The 12,612-nt window shown below is 46.1% G+C and overlaps 2 protein-coding genes across 3 annotated transcripts in view; one reads left to right on the top strand and one right to left on the bottom strand.

Moving 5' to 3' along the window:
* Nucleotides 1-402: 402 nt before the first annotated feature.
* tubgcp3 (tubulin, gamma complex associated protein 3) lies at nt 403-12,382 on the bottom strand. The gene is made up of 23 exons (XM_034678202.1): nt 12,163-12,382; nt 11,052-11,159; nt 10,153-10,220; nt 9,984-10,061; nt 9,230-9,438; nt 8,550-8,713; nt 7,922-8,034; nt 6,929-7,054; nt 6,767-6,835; nt 6,530-6,662; nt 6,289-6,455; nt 5,523-5,633; nt 5,242-5,353; nt 4,663-4,852; nt 4,435-4,570; nt 4,292-4,360; nt 4,059-4,194; nt 3,875-3,963; nt 3,533-3,664; nt 3,301-3,441; nt 3,110-3,226; nt 2,928-3,022; nt 403-2,792 (listed from the first exon to the last, which is right to left on the bottom strand). Exons 1-23 carry the CDS (start codon nt 12,236-12,238, stop codon nt 2,726-2,728), a joined length of 2,706 nt encoding a protein of 901 aa, XP_034534093.1. The 5' UTR covers nt 12,239-12,382; the 3' UTR covers nt 403-2,725.
* Nucleotides 3,841-12,612, top strand: part of LOC117808446 (probable phospholipid-transporting ATPase IH) — a 40,684-nt gene continuing 31,912 nt past the window's right edge. Inside the window, exons 1-8 of one of the 2 annotated variants that reach the window (XM_034678200.1) lie at nt 3,841-4,164; nt 4,253-4,391; nt 4,894-5,395; nt 6,258-7,070; nt 7,798-8,126; nt 8,519-8,708; nt 10,771-10,844; nt 11,080-12,432. The gene's annotated coding sequence lies outside the window, so the exon portion shown is untranslated. Of the gene's footprint in view, nt 4,165-4,252; nt 4,392-4,893; nt 5,396-6,257; nt 7,071-7,797; nt 8,127-8,518; nt 8,709-10,770; nt 10,845-10,886; nt 12,433-12,612 lie in introns of those variants that run through there. The other variant, XM_034678201.1, reaches the window with a different exon arrangement.

Below are 12,612 nucleotides of genomic sequence, written 5' to 3' on the forward strand. Positions count from 1 at the left end.
ATGTGGAGGGGGAGAGAAAGGGATTGAAATGCACTAAATCATGTCAGGAAAAGGGGTTTTGTTAGTTTTGGCAGGCCCTAAAGAGACTATTTTAAAGCAGCTAAAAAACTCCTTACATGTGCTTTAAAAGAACAATGGCATGATAGAAGTTTATTGCCACTCATCTGTAGAAATTATTTGCATAAAACTGCAACCCTGACTCCATAAAATACGACAAAGGAGACCCTGAACTGTTGAGCAGCTGAAATCCTCTATCAGGCAATAATAGGACAACATTTGACTTTAAAGTCCAGAAACTGGTCTCTTAAGGTAGGGTGGTGCATTGGCCTGTAGGTAGCAGCACATTCAAATCTACTCTTATTGAAGTCGGACCACTAAAGGAAGTAAAAGTCAGAGCCGGAGTAATATAAAAAACATTTTATTATTAAAGAAGAAGCAGGATGGTTGGTTTCCCCTGGATTCTGTACATTATGTGCTATACAACGTGGAGGACAGACGGACACAGGAGGAGGGCAGAGCCAGGTTTAGTTTCACTTTATGTCACTGGAGTTCATGAGGGGGGTAATTATCAGACAGCAGGTCATGTGACCAAATCCAGCACCAGTTTGTTTCATGGATTAAATCAAAGATATCTGCTCCTGAAACTCCACCATTAAGATTCATGTCTCAGGAAATGCTGATGATTCTGACCAATGTGTGACGTTTGTTTGATTTTTCTGCTTTCAGAAACACGTGCTCCCCGCCCCGGGATCAGCGCTCTGTCAAGGTAAGATCGATGCTAACACAGAAGCTTTCAGATCGTCAACGCCGACAGAATCCAGCAAATATGAATGTCTGACTGCAGCAGCAAAGATTCAAAGATTATCTGAGAGGAAGAACAGCTGAAATCTGAAGGTCTGCGTAAAGGATTGTGTGTAGATGCATTCCCTTTAACGGCCAGCAGGGGGAGACTCCCACTGATTGCATCGTTTGAGACTCGATTTAACCTCTCCGCCTCGCTCTTTAACCACCAGAGTGAATATATGTTATGTTACATTCTCTGAACACGTAGGAATATTTACAATTTATAAAGACACATCTGAATATTCATGGTTCCTGTTTATGCTGTGAGGTTGTCGTGGTTGTTGCGAGGATTGTTTCTACGATGTGATCTTTCTCTCATGCAGACATAGAAGCACGAGGGGGATTCTTCTTCTCATCCGGACATGGTGTGCTTTCTGATTAAGAGTCTGACGCGTGTCTCCCTGCAGAGATGGAGCTTTAAGATCTGTATTTCTAAAACAGAAACAGATGTTGCATCGCCTCTTCGAAGGCAACAAAGCAGCGATTGAACCGTGCAGAACACAGAAGTTGTCAGTCTTTTGCAGGATTATAATCCCCCGTCTAAATCAGCAGAGTCTCATAATAACAAAAACAAGCTAACTGATCAAGGGTGGCTTCTCCAGCACCCGAGGAGTCTGGTGGATTTAAAGAGAGCGATGCAACAGCTGATTCTTTTCTCTGCGACTTTGTCAGACACTTAAGATATGAAATGATCCTGTTAGATGTCAACAAAACACTCTGATCCGAATGAACGAGAACGAGGGAGCGCCTCCGTCTGCATGAGAGAAGTTCACGTCTCTGGAAGCTGAATTGTCTGCGTGTGTGATTGTGATTGGACAGCTGACCTGACGCTATAACACCCTGCACTTCAAAGGAGGAGAGCGAGGAGCGATATTCACGTTTACGTCAAGACTCCGGTCGGTTTCTGCTTTCTGCTTCAAGTTTAACTTTTTATTCAACGCTACAAAAACAAAAAAAACATCACTCATCGGTTGAACCATCGCAATACGATGCAAAGCCACACGTGTCGATGTGTACAGATGCAAACACACACACTTTTTGCATAAACTCTATTTACATACATTTGATGTTTCTGAACCGTACACTGCACAAAAAGTGGACGCAGCGTCTTAAACCTGCAGGGGGCGACTCCTTTGTGCTCTAAATCCTTACTTTAAAGTCATCTTGATGTTAAAATCATAACTTTAAGTCATGTTTAAAGTCACATGGACCACACGGAGAGGAAAGATTGAGGGCGGGGCTACAAGTTCAACCCTGTATGTGTCTCGTGAAAGGTTAAATCTGACTAAAAGACTCTGAGAAGAGAGCTACAGATGTTTTCTGAGACTTCCTGCTTCAAAAGTCTCAAACACTCATTTTTATGATGTTTATTTGCAGACTATGATCCAATAGGGAGTCAGATAGGCGATAAATCAAGGCATGGCTACGCGTGATTGGTTAATTGGTGCTACAGCTTCCTGAAAAGTGTTGTGTGAAGAGTTTTGTTGAACTTAAAGACACACCTAAATAAACACCAGACAGGAAGCTGAACTGGAGGCTTAAATTAAGTCACTGGTATCTCAGAGGCTATGTCCACCTCTCGTGTGCAGTCTACGGTCAGGACTAGATTTGGCGACCACGCTGAGCATGTGTTTGTCTCGGGATAAGGCATGCCATGTGACGTGGCGCTGTGTGAGCAGCTTTTATTCTCTCCTCACGTCTGCAGAGTTCTCTCAGAGTCCATGTCGAAAGATTAATTCTGCTGCGAGCGCCGTGAGATCGCTCCTCTGAGGCATGACATCATCGTAGAGCAGGAAGTCTGCAAGCCGGCCTTCCTCTGTGATGTCATACCCCGCGCTCCAATGAGTGAGATCCTCGTCCTGTCGATGCTACAGCCGGCACGTCAGATGTTTGACAGTCGTCGCCCTCTGGTGGTGCCCAGAGAAGCCCGCAGCCTCGGCTCTCTGGCCCTGCAGATCAGAGTCGATGTTAGAGACAGTTTACATGTTCGATTGTTAATCTCAATGTTAAATTAATCATGCGCTTTTTTTTACTTTAAGGTGTTTTTCCTTTTATTATTTTTCAGAAAGTCTCAGAGGACGAACCTGTAGTGTTCATTGAAGTCCAGCCTGAAGCTGAGGAAGCGCAGACTCTCATCCGTGCTGGTCATCAGCAGCACCAGGAACTGCTGCACGATGCTCTGAGAGGACGAGAGGACGGAGAGACGTTAAAGGAGGAGTGTGAGAGAGTGATTGACCGCTGCACCTGCACGGTCTCAGGGTGTTACCTGGTAGCAGTGGGTGAGGATGCGGAGCTGAGAGCGCATCTTTGGGACGATCTCCTGGAACTCCTGGATCCTCTTCTTCTCCTCGGCTTCCTGCTCGGCGGTGACGCCCCACTCGCCCTGAAACACACACACACGATCAGACGAAGAAGAGTCACACTTTAACTTGCTGTAAGAGGTAGAACATGTCCTACCTCCTCCTCTCTTTGTTTCTTCTTCTCCTCAAACTGCAGCCTGAGGGCGAGCTCCTCCAGAGCTGAGCGGTAGAGCGAGTCCTGGGCGCTCTGGAACGCGATGATCTGATCAAAGATGGCTCTCAGCTGGTTCAGGAGGGACTGGAAGAACAGACAGAGGGACAGGTTTAAAGAAAGCGCTCTCAGAGAAGATGACACATGAAGGAATCGTGTGTTTGTGTGTGTGTGTTACCCTGCTGTTGTTGTCCAGCAGACATCTGGAGATGATGGTGTCCAGGAAGACTTCATGAGCAGCGATGATGTGGTCGAGGTCCTGAGCCTGCTGCACTTTGTTCCACAGCTCGTCCCAGGAGCACTCCAGCACCTTCACGTAAACACACACATTTCTTTGTGTCAGAAAAGTTCCAACACCGAGACAAACCTCTCCTGAACTCCTAAAATCAAGTTAACCTCTCTGTCCATATTGTAAATCAGTCTCAGAGCGCAGTGGCTTTTAACACACGCAGCAGATTGCCCCGCTGTAATTACTACATTTTACAGCCGGGGACAGTAACAGCACTGCTAATGGGCTGACCTCAAAGGTGATGTAGTACTGCATCTGATGGATGAAGTGGACCATCTCTGAGGCCAGGATGTGACACTGATGCAGGACGCTGGACAGCTCTGGAGGGGGAGAGGACAACAAACGGCTGCAGGTGAAACCCTCTGATGCACACATTTTAAAAACACGATTTCATAAAAGATGTATTTCTCCTTACCAGGCATCGTCTTGAGCAGCTTGGCGTTACACATCTGTCCCTTCCAGATGTCGGTCAGCGTGTACTCCATTCTCTTTGCCCTCCACAGGAAGTTGAACACACGCAGGTAATGACCCATGCACTCCCTTGTAAACACCTGAAGCACACAAACACACAATCCATGAGCATTCATTTGTACATATTTATTTCTGCAGAAGCATCAACAAAGAGCTGTAAGAAAGTGTGTGTGATACCGTGGCGATGGGTCCGTCCACGTGGTAGTCCAGACTGAACACGTCCCAGCCGGTATCACCTGGAGACACCTGCAGGGAACAGAAGGAGGAAGTTAAACAGGTAGGAACGTCATCACATTCACAAACATTAAAACACACTTTACCTCGAGGAGGCGGACATCCAGCCTCTTCAGGATCTCTGCGTTGTCATACTGAGCGTTCGTGGCTCTCACCGCCGTCTCTAAGATCCCCGTCAGGTTGTGTTGGTACAAAGTCGTAGCAGGACGCACCAGCTCTGGCCTGTGACGTTAAAAAACACATTTTTATTATGCTTTAATCACTAAAGAGAAGATTCATCGTTCATGTTATGCAGGAGGAAACATTTTGCTAACTTGAGCAGGTCCATGAGATGTCTGATGAAGTCCCCCTGGCCCAGCAGCAGGTATCTCCTCATGGCCTGCAGGTGCTCCAGCAGCAGGTAGTTGCGGTTGAGGACGTCCAGCAGGTATTTGCTGGTGTCGAAGTAAGCGGCGTCGATCTTCTCCTGGAACGCCCCCTCCAGGTCGGACAGCAGCTCTGCAGCTGAGAGTTAACATTGTGTTTACTTTTGTTTCTCATTAAAGTCAAAGTCAAGAAAACGAAGAGAAGGAAGGTCAAAGCTCTGACGACCGGACAGGAGACAGCTCGCCGGCCTTCAGCTGATCCTCTAAGAGCCACGGATCAAACCTGGTCCGGCAGACCGGATCAATAAACAAAGCTAAGTATACCTCTCTCCTCTTCATCGTCTGAAGCAGAGGAGGACGAGGTCAGAGAGTGGTAAGAGCATCGATCACTGCCAGTCAACTCGCATACGTCAATACAACAATATCAATACGGCGAGGACACACCGGCTGATGATGTCATTACAACACGAAAGTCAACAACAGTGTGTGAGTAAATCAAACGGTGAGAGTGAGTGGTTTCACGTTTACCATCTTTGGTCGTGTCTGCAGATTTGGACGCCGCCGCCGTGATTTTTCCCGGCGGCGTTCTGTCGTGGCAGACCTGATGCAGGAAGTTGATGGATTTACCGATCAGCAGGACCTAGAGCGGAGAGAGAGGGAGGAGATGTTAAAGTGAAGTGAGGTGAAGAGAGACCTGGACGTGTTGTTTAAACAAAACTGGGAACATTTGTTCTAAATCTTTTTATTCATTTTTAAAATATAACATTTAACATTCTACAGACAAAGTTGTAGCCTGTAGGTGTGTTTACCTTGCGGGCCTGGTCCATGGTGATGAAGGTGGGGATCATGGACTTCCTGAGGGAGTACTTGTCGTGCCACAGGCGGTCTGTCTTCACGTTGGGGTCTGATGCTACAAAGAACTAGAAATAAAAACACAGGTTATATTCAGACTCTTTGTGGAGCTTATATCACAGAGAACGATGAAACTGGCGTTACAACAACCATCCAGCAGAGGGAGCTACACTGACTGATGGATGGATGTGCTTCATGAGGATGAGTGTTGATGATGAAGGCTTTTATCCATCGCCACATACACTCACGCTGGCTGAAGTTTCATGAGAGAAACTCTGGGTGAAAGCCCAACACTTTGCCCCAAAAGTTGGAGGAGTTTGGATGTGAATTCCCTCCTAAAAGGCTCAATAACTTGTGTCTCAAAGGCAGCACTTAAGCTCTGAAGACAAACCGTTAATCCTGGACGCAGAAATAAACACTTTAGTGGAACAGAGAGAGAGAGGGAGAGAGGGCAGGGAGAAATAAAGGAGAAACATCCATCACCAAGCTTTCCATTACACCGCTCTCATCAGTCCTCATTTCAGGAGCTGTCCCGCCTCTCCTCGTCTCTGCAGCGTCCTCTCTCACCGGGGTCAAACGACAAATTAAAGGGAGCTGTTGCATTTTTAAAGCTCGGCCACACGTTAAAAGATTAAAGTTTTAATCATGATGGCACTATAATAACACTGATTTTCTTATCTTATCATCTTCAGATCTCAAAGACAGCCGGAGCAGCGTGTGTACCTCGTGGTAGGTGTCCTCCAGCTCTCCGTCGTAGATCCACCGGTACAGGAAGTTGAGGATGGGGTTCGACACCAGGCTGAGGATGTGCTGCACCAGCGCTCTCATCTGAGGGTCTCCCGTCTTCCCGTACGAGTGCACGGCCGAGGCCAGCTCGCCTCCTTTACGACCTGAGCGCCAAACAGTGAGAAGTTAACGCTCTGAATCAGCAGATGTGATGATGCAGGACACGCGTGGAGCTCACCTTGGCAGTAGTCGACGAGGGCGGCCAGCGTTTTGAGTCGAACTTTGGGGTCGTACGTCCAGACAAGGAGCCGCCTGAGGGTTAGATTGCCCTCTGAGCACACTGTGACCCCCTGCTCGTCCTCCACCTGCAGCTACAACACACACAGATTTCTTTATTAACCTTATCCCTCTCATAGAGCAAAGGTACCTTGTGTTTGTGATGTGTTTCAGGTGTCTCTCTGTGTTCGGCGTGTACCTGTGAGTGCAGCACAGACAGCAGCCTGTAGTACTCCTTCAGCTCCTGGTGCAGAGAGGCGCAGAAGCTCTGAGGGGAGAGGAAGGAGACAGACGGAGGAGTGTGAGCTGAGAATACAGAGAGAGTAATAATCATGACATGAAGCTTCAGGTGAACACACACCTGTCCCACCAGTCCAAAGGCCCGGTCCAGGCTCCGGGCGTCCGTGTACTTCCTGACTTTGTTGTGGAGCCAGCCGAGCTCGGCCAGGCGGCTGCTGGTGTCTCTGAGGGACTTGCACAGCACCACCTGGTGGAGAGAGGAGGTATTACAACACAGACATTCAACTTTAACTTCGATGTATGAATTAGCTGAAATTTAAAGGTGAACTGAGTTATGTTTGAAGATATAGAACCTCCACATTCTGGTTTTCTTTGACCTTAAATCAAGGTGTGAACAACGTTTACTTGATGTTTCTTACTTTTTGTCTCCGCATGATGTTTAAATTAATGTTTAGAGCTTCCTGCAAAACTTTGAGAGACTATTGTACAAATTTAAAAATGCACGGACGCATCAAGGTCGTGGAATCTCTCAAACAAGCTGCAGACAGTGACTCTCTAAAGAACAGGAATCATCTCCCAGCTGTTCGATCGAGTCCGAATCACTCTCCACGTCTCCTCCACCTCCTCCGTCAGGACACTGACAGCAGCAAACCGCAGCGGTCTAAGTTTAGAGACCGTGGGACTCGATAAAGACAGAGAGCAGGGGGAATAAACGGAGGAGACGGGACGGTGAAAAGAGAGGGAAACGGAAGGTCGATGTGAATCAGAGCCAAAGAGCTTCTTATTGATCTGTTGAATCTTTCTTTTAAGTCCAATCATCCTGGATAGAGATGATGTTACACACTCTGGATGTGAGGCGGAGATCCTCAAACACAGAGACACTTTGAGGCTCTGACCTCCAGGTTTAATCAACACATTGTGTCCTTTCTGCTTGACCTCATGTAGCCTTTTCTACTTCTCTTTTTCACCCCATCCTCCCTCCCTCTGCAGCCGCTGATCCGAGACCTGCCCCGTCCTCTCAGGTGACTCTGTGTAATGTGCGCTACCTGCTGATCCTCTAATCCCTCTAATAAAAGTTTTACAGGCTGCACGCCGGCTCGCCTGCTCCAGGTACCTTGCCGTCTATTTTGTAGCAGTTCTCCGGGGCGCTCATCTTGATGAACTTGCCATCGATTCCCTGGAAGACGTAGAGGATGTCCCGCACCAGCGCCGCCTCGCTCACCTCTCCTGCACCCCCCACACAGAGGACGAGAGGACAGCAGAGGATTAACTGGACATCAGGAGCACAGCACAGAGAGTTTATCCTCCGTGAAGAGGAGGTTAGTTCCTCAAACATCAGAGGAGAAATCAAACGATTGCTCATTCTGCTGTAGAGCGCATCGACACACGCTTCATTTCAGCTCCTGCGAGAGTCTGAGCTTTTAGCTGCAGAAAAACTCTGAACATCTTGTGCATAAGCAGCACATTCATTTACTGCATGGAGGGTTCATCTTTAAAATGTTTATCTGGTGTCCTTGTTGCAAAAACACTTCCTCCGCTTGTCACATTTTTAATGTAAAATGAAATATCTGTCACCTTGCATCCTCCAACCACTAGCTGGCCCTACAGGTCTGTGTCGTATCATGCTTCAGTTGTTGTTCTTGCAAAATGCACTCATTTGTCTGATGATAACACTATTTTTTTTTCTTCTTCTGTGTGTTTTAAATGGCAGAAAGCAACCACAACCTATCGTCTTTACTGACCGTCTCTGCGAGGTTGGAGCGCTCTGCTGGCGGGCCCTGCGGCTCCAAGCGGCAGTCGAGTGGCGGGAAGAGCCAGAGCCGAGGACGGGGAGCAACTGACGGGAAGAGTCCAGGCCAAGCGAGATCCCAGAGGCTGAGCGCCGGCTGCTGCAGACTGAGGTTGACTGAAACACACACAAACACACACACATGTTAAAAACACTCTGCAGGGGCTAGCTCTCCTAGCTTAATGGAGACTCATAAAGAGAATCAGCTCACTCGCTCACGTTTAGAGGATTTCTGTCGGATGATGCACTTATAGAAAAAGTTAAAAGTAGACCTTTACATAATTAAACAGCTGCTGTTCCGAGTATAACTTCACCTCGGCGACAGAAGAGAGGATTCTCCTTCTTTTAGATGGACTCTGAACCCTGACGGCAGGTCTGAAGGCCTCCTGCATTATTGAGCAGGATGCTTGGGTAGATGGATTTTAACAGCCTCGTAAAACAGATTTAAGAGCGGCCGAGAGCGAGCTTTATTTCCCGGTGCTAATTGATGCTCTCTTTATATAGCGCTGAGTGTTTCTACAGGACGGATAAATAACGCCTGCTCCCTCGAGGTTTCACAACTTAAACACAGCTGACGGGCGAGGCCGAGCTCAATGGCGTCAAAGTGCGGGAGTTGATTTCGTCATGGCTCACCCAGCCAGGAGGGACTGCGGCGTGGCCGTGGGTCCGTTCAGTGTGTACACGCCCAGGCTGGAGATGCCGCTGGTGCCCACGCTGCCCGACAGAGCGGCGGTTCTGTCACTGTAGCCCAGAGCGAGGCTCTGAGGACGGGTGCAGTAGAACGGGGTGGAGTGGGCGTCTCGGGGGAGAGCCTGAGCGAAGAGGGCGCCATAGTTTCCAACCTGAGAGGGAAAACAAAACGCCATCATTATTTAATCTTCTTCTTCTTCTGCTGTTTTATAATTTAAGCTTTTTATACTCTCTAAGAAAAGCACAAACCTGGTGAAAGAAAAGCTGCACAAAATATAAAGTTATTATTTTTACTGTGATAATATTTCAGTTTTTATTCACAAGAATTTCGTTTAAAAAATCTTTAAAACTCAAAAAAAGAAATTAATAATTACCAGGAAAATTATGAAGGGAGTAATCCTCGTCAAAAACATACTTTTAAAATGTTATTAGGGTTTTTATTTTTCATAATAAGAAGGTTTTAATCATAAGAAACCTTTAGAAACACAACTATAAGTTTTAATCTGATGAAAAGACAAAAAATAAACCTTTAAAAAAGGAGGAATAATAAAAAACATAAACGTAAACAAAGAGCAAAACAAGATTCAAACATCTTAAAACAATAATATTGATCATTCATGTGTGTAGGCTCTTTCATTTAAATCTGCAGCATGCACACACACTGTGACACCAAGTGTGTGTCAGTGTGTGTCCTCACCCTGCCGGACGGTTTGCGGGGGTCTTCAGAGAGGCTGAGCAGCAGGTAGAGGACGGACCAGCGATGTTTCAGGACACTCTGTCAAACAAACACACAACGTAAATAACACATCAGTAAAACCTCGCCTTCAAAGTCTTGATCGACACGTGAGCGTACGGAGAGCGCTCACCTGCGTCTGGAGTTTCCTGTGCAGCTCTGAGAACAGAGCGGCGTCGGCTTCTCTCCTCTGCTTCAACACTGCAACGAGACAGAGTAGAGAAACCCTGACACACTTAAACAAGCTTCAAGAAGAGGAACAAAAGACAGCTTTGAGGAGTCTGCTCTGAACAAATCTCAAAGAATCGTCTCATCATGACACTCCTCAGAAGAGGAAAACCTCGGGAACCCCGTTTTCATACTTTCTAGTCGACCTTTTTAACTTCAAACTTCAGAAAAACACCTCAGTGATAAACAAACACACCAACCTGAGCCGTAACTCCTCCATCCTCCTGATGTAAATAACCACTCTTCACTGAGTGATGAACTATTCATGCACGGGTCGATGTTTTCTCACTAATGGTGCTACCTTTGCTTTAATGACGGTCCTCTGAGGTTTGTTATTCATGAGGCCATAAAGGTTTTTCTTTTTAGAGATCAAGGCTCAAAATAAAAGATAACGAGCATCCTTTAAGATCCCGATAAAAAGTGAATATGTGGAAGAGTGAGGAGGACTGAAAAGAGCTGAATGCATCAAGTGTACCTGATCTTAAAGGGTTTTTTTGCAGGCAATTTTGACTTTATTTGACAGGAGAGAGCGAGTACAGGACCGCTGCAACGAGGGCTGCAGGATCCAACCCCAGATCCACATCGTGCACACCTAGGGTAAGTATTTTACAGTAGAATTGTCTTTCATATGTTGATTTCTTTCCCCAGGGTAGAGGTAGATTCATATATTTAAGAGCTGACATGTCATTTTGCAGTGTAATTGAACATTTTCTGCACATTTCTGTCTCTTATTGCACTCACATAACCTGTTTTATAACTTTGTTGTCATTTGAAGAGCCAGTTTTCATCCGACAGGGTACTCACGCTCTTTCTTGATCTTCTCCGAAACCAGGAACTCATCTCGCTCGATAGTGGGGGCGTAGTTACTGCCAATGACTCGCACTGCGTATTGGAACTGGTGGGCGACTTCAGCTGGAGGCGGGATGAAATAGAGGCGTGGGTTAATTACCAACAACACTTTAAAATACAGTGAAACATGTCTGACAGATTTCACATTTTCTTTCATGCGTGCAACCCCTTTTTTCCACATCAAAAGTTGTAAACATGACACTTAACTTGGAGTATGAATCAGTGATGTAAAGGGGGTTGAGTTGTAAATAAAGGGACCAAATGAGTGTGTCTGCAAGTCTGCATTGCATTAATGCAAACACTGCAAAACTGCACACTTGTGCATCCTTAGTCAGCTGGAATCAAGTCAAGTGACACAAAAACACCGGATATATTGACATTTCTCCTGGATTTGCCCTCCTCTCCTCCTCTCTGCATCCAGCTGGGCCCTGCAGCTAGCACTGAATAAACAAAGCATCCCCTCAGCTACCGTGCAGTCATTTTACACAACATGTGAGCTCTCTGTCTGATATGCAAACATAAAGCTAGAAAGCTGGATGGATCAGCTGTTTGCGTTATCAATCTGAACCTAGCAGTGCACTGACAGCGGCATCCAGCCCAGCCTGTGACAGCTACGCAGCGCCGCTAATACACAGCTACCTAAAGAGAACAAAACTCAAATTATTTCTGTTTTTATATTCTTTATATTTTAAAATCCTTACACACAAGATCTGATTGTCAGATTGCTTTAATTCGGCATTGTTCAGAAAAGGAAACACCCTGAATCTCACTCATATTTTCCCCGTTTTCTGCATCACTCCATCATTAAGACGCGTTGAGTTTAGCTAGCAGTAAAGGCTAAAACAAGTGTATTATGATACAATCAAATACTATGATGTGTGAAAAAGCTAAGCCGAATTGTGCATTACACTTAAAACATTTACTCAAGTGCTTAAAATTTTAAGTGTCATGTGTAAAATAGTCAAAATACGATAAAACCGGAAAGTGTTCTGTTTCCGGTGGAGGTTTGGTGTCACGCTCCCAGCCTCCAGCTCAGCGCGCAGGATGCTAACGCTAACTGATGTACCTTCGCTTTTCCCCGTGATCCTGCAGCAGAGGCTCTGGAGGAGCACGTTGGGAGACTTCTGGTCCAGGGTCGCCATTCTGTGGGAGCGATCGCGGCTCTGTAATTCAGTAAATACCTGTAAATAACACGAACTAACTCCAGTCGCCCACTACGGACAACGCCATTTTGACAAGATGGGTCAAGCGCGAGAGGAGCAGAGGCATTGTGGGAGCCGGAACCGCCATGACTCCTACAAAATAGGAGCACGGGATGTCATCGCTGGATGTGCATGTAAGTTTAAGCGAATATATATGACTGAATTTAAATTAAATTAATAAATATATTTTTAGTTTGCTATCAGAAAGTACTTATGGATAACTTGGCTTCAAATTAAATAACATAAGTAGTCTGAAAAGTGTATGTTCTTAAAAACCGTTGAAATAGGGAAATAGGGCTGTGAAAAAATGACAA

This window comes from Notolabrus celidotus, chromosome 24 (genome assembly GCF_009762535.1).
Source record: "Notolabrus celidotus isolate fNotCel1 chromosome 24, fNotCel1.pri, whole genome shotgun sequence".
NCBI classification, from domain to species: Eukaryota; Metazoa; Chordata; class Actinopteri; order Labriformes; family Labridae; genus Notolabrus; species Notolabrus celidotus.

Coding starts and splice junctions, on each gene's coding strand:
- tubgcp3 (XM_034678202.1), bottom strand. CDS start 12,238: ATGGCGACCCTGGACCAGAAGTCTCCCAACGTGCTCCTCCAGAGCCTC. Junction 5,354..5,522: donor CCATGGACCAGGCCCGCAAG/GTAAACACACCT, acceptor TCTCCGCTCTAG/GTCCTGCTGATCGGTAAATC. Junction 4,571..4,662: donor CATCTCATGGACCTGCTCAA/GTTAGCAAAATG, acceptor TTAACGTCACAG/GCCAGAGCTGGTGCGTCCTG.